The 7,272-nt window shown below is 49.0% G+C and overlaps 1 protein-coding gene across 1 annotated transcript in view; it reads left to right on the forward strand.

Moving 5' to 3' along the window:
- Rbpms2 (RNA binding protein, mRNA processing factor 2) overlaps positions 1 to 7,272 on the forward strand; it is a 30,790-nt gene extending 23,518 nt beyond the window's left edge. The window contains exons 7-10 of the mRNA XM_055596772.1: positions 230 to 380; positions 1,248 to 1,396; positions 5,910 to 5,979; positions 6,211 to 7,272. Coding sequence (XP_055452747.1) covers positions 230 to 380; positions 1,248 to 1,396; positions 5,910 to 5,972 — 363 coding nt within the window. The 3' untranslated portion in view covers positions 5,973 to 5,979; positions 6,211 to 7,272. The remainder of the gene's footprint in view (positions 1 to 229; positions 381 to 1,247; positions 1,397 to 5,909; positions 5,980 to 6,210) is intronic.

The raw sequence follows: 7,272 nt of genomic DNA on the forward strand, positions 1-7,272 counted from the left end.
TTCCCCTTACTTCCCCCAAGAAACATGTGGATTTTTATTTTCCTCCCATCCCAAGGCAGAATCTTTGGCTGCCTGGTTTGTGATGGGTGTCCTTACTTACAAGCTCAGCATCATTCCTTTGCTACAGCCTGTGTGCAGTCTTGCAGGCAAGCTTGTTTCTGGGACCCCTTGTATTGATGGCAGTTAACAGTATGGGTCCTTGTATGAGTCTCTCTCTCTTCCCATTTAGGGTATTCGCTTTGATCCAGAGAATCCACAGACCCTGAGGCTAGAGTTTGCCAAAGCCAACACCAAGATGGCCAAGAGCAAGCTAATAGCAACACCAAATCCCACCAGTGTTCATCCTGCCCTAGGAGCACATTTGATTGCACGGGACCCTTGTGAGTGGGGCTCTGAGCTTCCTTTGTCTGCCCTTTGAGTTGGCCCAGGCCAGCAGGCTCTTATTAAACTGTGTATATTCAGATCCTGAGGAAATCAGCCATGTCTTCTTTTCTGGGGCTGCCTTTTTTTTTTTTTTTTTTTTTTTTTAATTTTTTAATCGATTCACTTACATCTGGATCATAGGCCCCTCTCTCGTCTCCTCCTAGTCCTACCCTCTCTCCCTCTTCCTCCTATCCCCTTCTATTTCTCAGAAAGAGGAAGCCCGTCTCCACTACCAACTGACCCCAGCCTATCAAGTCTCATCAGGACTGCCTACATCCTCTTCCTCTGTAGCCTGGCAAGGTGGACTCGCCATGGAGAAGTGTTTGGGGAGCAGGCAACAGAGTCTGTGTCAGGAACAGCCCCTGCTCCCTGTAGTAGGAGATCCATTTGGAGACTGAGCTGCCTATGGGCTACATCTGAGCAGGGGCCCTAGGTCCTCTCCTTGCATGATCTTTGGTTGGTGCATCAGTCTCCACAGGCCTCCACTGAGCTACTGGCTTCTTTTACACACAGCCACTGCCAGCCTACTTCCTGCTCTCAGCCTTTTTAGACTCAAGGCTGGGCTCCTGGGCTGTCAGGGCTGTATACTTTCCTTGAAGCCCATCTGTGATTTTTTTCTTGTTAATATAGGCTACCTATGGCCTGCTTGAGAGCTCCTAGAAATAGGGTGTTCACCATGCCAAGCAAGTTCACAGGGCTCGTTTTCTGGTCTTGAAGGGGAACTATGGTTCAGTTATAGTACTGGGTCCTCTTTTCTGTTTGGGAGATGATGGGAGGGAAGAGCAGTGTTCTGACTATAGAGGCTGTTGTGTCTCCTGTTTTAGATGACCTGATGGGGACTGCTCTGATCCCTGCATCCCCAGAGGCCTGGGCCCCTTACCCTCTCTACACCACAGAGCTGACCCCAGCCATTTCACATACTACGTTCACCTACCCAGCTGCCACTGCTGCTGCTGCCGCCCTACATGCTCAGGTAAGCCATTTTGGTTGGAGTAGAAGGCTCAAGACAGGCAAGCTGGGTCTGCCTACCTTGGCATAGGCTGCTCTCATCCCGGGGCCTGCAGGGAACTGTTATCCTCTGCCAGGTTTAGTAGCTCATGTCTGTAATCAACTTTTAAAGGTTTCTATGCCTCAGTTACTACCCTGGAAAATGAGAATAATATACTGTGCCTTTGGATTGTTCAGAGTTTGATAGTAACACAATGAAGACCAAAACTTTGCCTGGATCGTTTAGGACTCCTGTTTAATTACATTGATGGGTATCTCATGTGTGCAGATATCAATTAATGGTAAGATGACTTTTGGAACTCAGTTCTGTCCTGTGTGGATTGTAGGAATCAGACTTAGTTCATCTGCTTGACAACAAGTGCCCTTACTTGTTGTCAGAGCCATCTTGTCAACCCTATCTTTTGGTAGATTTTGTTGGTTTGACTATTTTATTTTGTTGGTAGAATTAATTTATTTAGGTTTTTCAACAGGTGGTAGGGCAACTCACGTAGCCCAGGCTGGCCTTGAACTTCTGATACTCCTGCCTCTACCTCCCAAGTGCTAGGATTACAAGCATAGAACTCCATGCCTGACTTTGTTTGGTTTTTTGAGACAGTCTTGCTTTGTAGGCCAGGCTATCTTTGAACTATTGGTAATCCTTTTACCTCAGCCTCCCAAGTTATGGGATTACAGGTTTGGGGACTAGTCTGGGGGGGAAAGTCAGGGGCAGTCTTGAGCCCACCCCAGCCTCTGATCAGATAAGTCACCAAAAACTGAGTCTTGAAGGTAGCCATTCAGCATGGTGAGGAGCCCTTCCTTGGAGGTGGCTGTTTGGTCCTGACCTGGGACCAAAGGGAATATGGGGAAAGGACAGGAAAAGCTTGGGAGGGAGAATTCACAGGAAGCAGGACTAGGCGCTTTGCCTGCGATCTGAGTACACATCTGTTTTGAGAGGCTTCACAACACAGAGATTGTCCTAGTCCCCGGTGGAAAATCAGGTCAGGTGCCACCATCGGCAAGTTTACCCCACCAGGGAAGTCCGTCAGGCAGGGTTTGATTGTACTGGGCCAAAGTGTGGTTAAATGTCGTGCTTTCTCCGGCTGAGCGCCCTAGGCAGCTGGAAAATTCATCCGACATAGCTGACATCTTCCAGAGGGAAAGGTTTGGGTATCAACACAGGTGGAGTAGGAGACGGGCAAGCCTATTCTCTGTGTGCCCTGGGAAGGTCTGGATACTCCATGCTAGGCTGGTAGCTTTAAATGCAGGATCAGGGCGAGGCATCTGCCGTTATCCTAGCTCTGCCACCAATTAGCTACATGATCTTCACCTTTGGGCCCATATGTGCTCATTAGTAAAATGGGAAGGCTGGGCTGGGTCAGGTATGTGGAAGCCAGTGACAGTGAACCCAAGAAAGGCTCCTCTGCTCTGCTGGCTGGGAGTGGGGCCCTGGTTCTGGTCCCTGAACTCAGTAATCTTCGTCTCCTGTCCTGTAGTCCCCTTCCCAACTTCCCATGCTCTACTGTCTTCCAACTGTAGTCCAGATCCTGGCTCCATTACTTAACCTCTGTGTGACCTTTGACAAGTTGCTTAACTTTAAATCTCTCCACTTCCTTATTAAATGATGAAAATAGTACTTACCTGAAGATGTGCTTCCTCCATTTTTTTTTGGGGGGGGTGTTTGGGTTTTTTTTTGTTTATTTATTTTTGGTTTGTTTTGTGGCAAGGTGTCATGTATTTCAGGCTGATTTCTAATTGCACTGTAGCTTCTCAGACCCGTCTCCACCTCCAGGGTGCTGAATTTACAGGCAGGCATCACTCTGGTTTTACATGGTTCTCTGGATGAAACCCAAAGCTTCATGCATACTAAGCAATTACTGTCAACTGAGCTACATCTCAAGGGTCACCCCCCCACACGTGTGTATTGTTTTTTGGAGACAGGGTTTCTCTGGGTAGCCCTGGCTGTCCTGGACTCATTCTGTAGACCAGGCTGACCTTGAACTCTCAGATCACCTGCCTCTGCTTCCTGAATGCTGGGATTTGTACTTTGTGATTTTTGAGATGCGAAGCCTAGATGGCGTTGATCTCCTGACCAGCTTCTGTCTTGGAGTGCTAGGGTAACTCCTGTTCTACCACACCGATTCTTTGATGGAGCTGTCAGTATAAATAAAATACTTTGGAAGTGCCAGCACGCCTGTTGAGGCAGGAGGATTGTTACTATTATTCTGTTGCTGGACATCTGAGGTCTGTATCTGCTGAAAACACTGCCTTCTAGCCTTGCTAGGATTGGGAAGGAGGCCACTCTAAAGTACATGGTATGTTTGGGAGGCAGAGGCAGGCGGATCTCTGTGAGCTTGAGGCCAGCCTTGTCTACCAAGTGAGTCCAGGACAGCCAGGATGCACAGAGAACCCTGTCTTGAAACAAAAAAACAAAACAAAAAAAATTTTTAACTTACTGTTATTATTATCTATGATATTTGTGTGTATGTATGAAGGTCCCAGAGCAGAGGGGACTAGGTTGCTTTTAGAGGAACCACAGGCCGCAGGCATATGGCAGACATTTGTGAGGTGTTCCTCAGCATCCTCACTGAGTCATCCCGTTCATTCACGTGCACTCCTTTTCCATCAGTGCTCCCACTCCCGACCCCAAGACACTCAACTCTGGGGCTGAGGAGCCGCTTAGTTGTGCGCCTGAGGAGCAAGTATGGGGAAGGCTTTCAAGCAGCCATCTGAGGCCTCAGCTCCCCTTTCCCAGTTCCCCTTTGTCTGATCCCATGGGCTCCAGGCCATCCAAGCATTGATTGTCTTGGGGCTTCTCCAGCTGGGTGAAGGGTGGTAGGCAGGGCCCATGAGGAGATTCTGTGCTGGCTGGAGCCCTGAGCTTGTATGGTGGCAGCTTCTTTTCTAGTGTCTAGCCTGGCATCCAGCTAAGGGCTTCCCCAGTCCATCAGAGAGCCAGGGAAGCTTCCTCCTGTACTGCTGTCAGCCAGGCGAAGGAAGAGCCTATCCTGTTATGTGCTAGGTTTGCACATGTGAGGGTATTCAGCCCCTAACCTCTCATTACCATCCATCTTGGGAAGATGTGATGGACCAAATGGTGTACCCTACAGGCAGTACCTAGAGTTGGGAGGGGCACAGGAACAAGTTCCCTCAGCCTAGATGGCCTGGCATTGGTCATACCCTTTCTGCTTACCCAGGAGGCAGGAATCACATGCAACCAAGTGGACCAACTGGGTCTGCCTGCTACAGCTTCATGTGTGTTGTCTGAATGCCCAGCTTCTAACTCATTCTCTACAGTGCTCTTAAGTACTTCCCTACTCTTCCCAGGGGAACTCCCTGCTCTCCTTCTGGATGGGCTGGTTGCTCAGATCCCACCTTCCCCCAGGCAGGTTTGGATCAGGCTGGAGCTGACATGCTCCTCCTTTGACATGTGTAGCTGGGCCAGGTGCCTTCCCTTGAAGCCTTTGGCAGTCTCTCAGTTGTCCTTGCCAGATGTCTAGCTCACAGACCAGTCTCTGGGAATCCAGCTTTGGGGCCTTCTGTGACTGCCATAGTTTGGACAGCTTCTATCCCTGGATGGTCTGAAAATTTCACCTGCCTGAGGGCTTTCTGGTCTCTGAATTAATGAGCCTTGTAACGAGAGTGTGGGAAAGATGGAAAGGTCAAAGATGGCTGCATTGAAGAATTGCGAGGACCTGTGTGTGGAGACCCACTCCTTGGAGATCACACGGGTTTTGGTTTTCACTTTTTACCTCCTGTCTTGCTCACTCTTTACAGCCGTGTTTGTTCTGTAGCTAGATTAAGAAACATCCAGAGAAACAGCACAGAATGTGTCAAGCTCATTCTCATGTTAAGAATTTTCAGTCCAAGCATCATTGTTGCCAGAACGCTTCCATAGCATGCATGAAGCCCTGGGTTCCATCCTCAGCACTGCATAAAGCAGACACAGTTGCTCCCTTCTGTAATCCCAGCACTCAGGAAGTGGAGGCAAGAGGGTCAGAAATTCATTCATTCTTAGATGGTGAGTCAAGGCCACCCCGGGTTCATGAGATCCTGTCTCAAAGTAAACAAACAACCACAAGATGGCTCAGCAGGTTAAAGGTACTTCTCTGATAACTGAGTTTAATTCCTGAAGTGGAGCTCATGTAGAAGGAGAGGACCAACTTCCATAAGTTGTACTACAACCTCATGTATGCTAAAGCACACGTGAACATACATACATGCATGCGCGCACACACATACAAGTGTATTTTTTAAAGTAGGGTCCAGATGTTGACATATCTCCCTCATGGAACCCTAACCTGCAGAGGAGGTGGGCCAGGTGGTCTCTTCCTGTTTTCAGGAGAAAGAAATTGATGCTTAGAGATGACCAGCTGGCCCAGCCTCTACCAAGAGACAGCCTGGACAGCCACGGCACTCTGGCCAGATTCGCCTGGCTGCTGCTGAGGACTGAGGTGAGGAGCTAGCTGGTAAGTGTATCCTGACAGTGGCTTTTCTTGCAGGTCCGCTGGTACCCCTCCTCTGATACCACTCAGCAAGGATGGAAGTATCGCCAGTTCTGTTAGCTCCTCAGTAAGTGTTGGCTCTACGGGTCCTTGTTCTTGATGCTGGCCACTCACGTGGCCGTGGAGCCCCTCCCTAGTCCTGAGAGCTTGCTAGGGCTATTGGCTCTAGAGTCTGTTCACAGGGGCACCTGGCTGCATCATCCTTTCTATCCTGCTGTTACCCTGCATCCCTTTTGCAGCCTCCATCGCCAGTTCCCATTCCTCTCCACTCATGGCCACGTCTCTCCCCTTCGTTCAGGTCTTGTCACTCTGGAGAAGGTCCTGGGCTGTGTGGGCCAAAACAGGGCTCTGCTCTCACTGCCACCTGAGGCCTGTGTGTAATTGCTGCTTCCTTCTAGAAACTGTGAATCTGAAGCCTGACTCAGTGGATGGCTCTTGTTTCCTTCTTCCTCAGTTTAAGGCCTCCCAGGAGGATCGGGAGGCCTTCTTACTGGGATAGCTAAGCCCAGCTTGCAGGCCTCATTGGGACCCAGCACAGCCTGACCTGCTCAAAGTTGTTTCTGTAGTTCCCCATCAAGGAAAAGGGACGTTTAATTTTGCATGTTTATGAATTGTGACACTTAAACTTGTGCATATGTGTGTACAGTTTGTTCCCACACTGTTGGCATAGCAACAGGTCTTGGCACTGGAGGCTTGTCAACCCTAGTCCCTCTCTCAACTCCTCACTCCTGCACCACCCTGCTTCAGGGGGGCCATGTGGCCCAGGTCCTCACACTCACACACACTCACACACTTGCAGACTTCGTCCTCATCCGGCAGCAGATCCACAGCCTCCGACTTTCACTGTAAATCAGAGTCCTGCATCGTCCCCTTCTCCAGGCAACTGACGAGTCTAAGAAGACTTCCTTGTGTTTCCGCCCCCATGCACCGCACCCCGCCACTGCTCCTCATTCTTCCTGAACCTCGAAACCAACCAAAACGTGAAAAGTATTTTTGTACCCTAAGTAACAAAATATTTATGGATCATAAAGGGTTTTTCATGTGTTTACCATTAATTATTGAAGAGACCTTGTTCAGCCTGTCAGATGAGTTTAATGTTTAGTTTGAAGCATGAAGAAAAGGGTTTCCGTTCTTAAGCAGGCGGCCTTTATGTCAGGCATTGGCCTAAGAAGAATGAGATGAAGGATGAATTGTGCAATTCTGTTTAATTTTTACGAGCATGTCCATGCTTTACCTTTAACCTCGGCTCGCATGTCTGGCCACTTTAGATGTGGTCTGGAGGTGGCTGTTGTAATTGCTGACCCTGTAAGAATGTGAAACTGGATCATAAATGAAATGCAGAATAAAAACCTGAAGTGAC

The sequence above is a fragment of the Psammomys obesus genome, unplaced genomic scaffold (assembly GCF_907164565.1).
Source record: "Psammomys obesus unplaced genomic scaffold, mPsaObe1.curated_primary_1811, whole genome shotgun sequence".
NCBI lineage: Eukaryota > Metazoa > Chordata > Mammalia > Rodentia > Muridae > Psammomys > Psammomys obesus.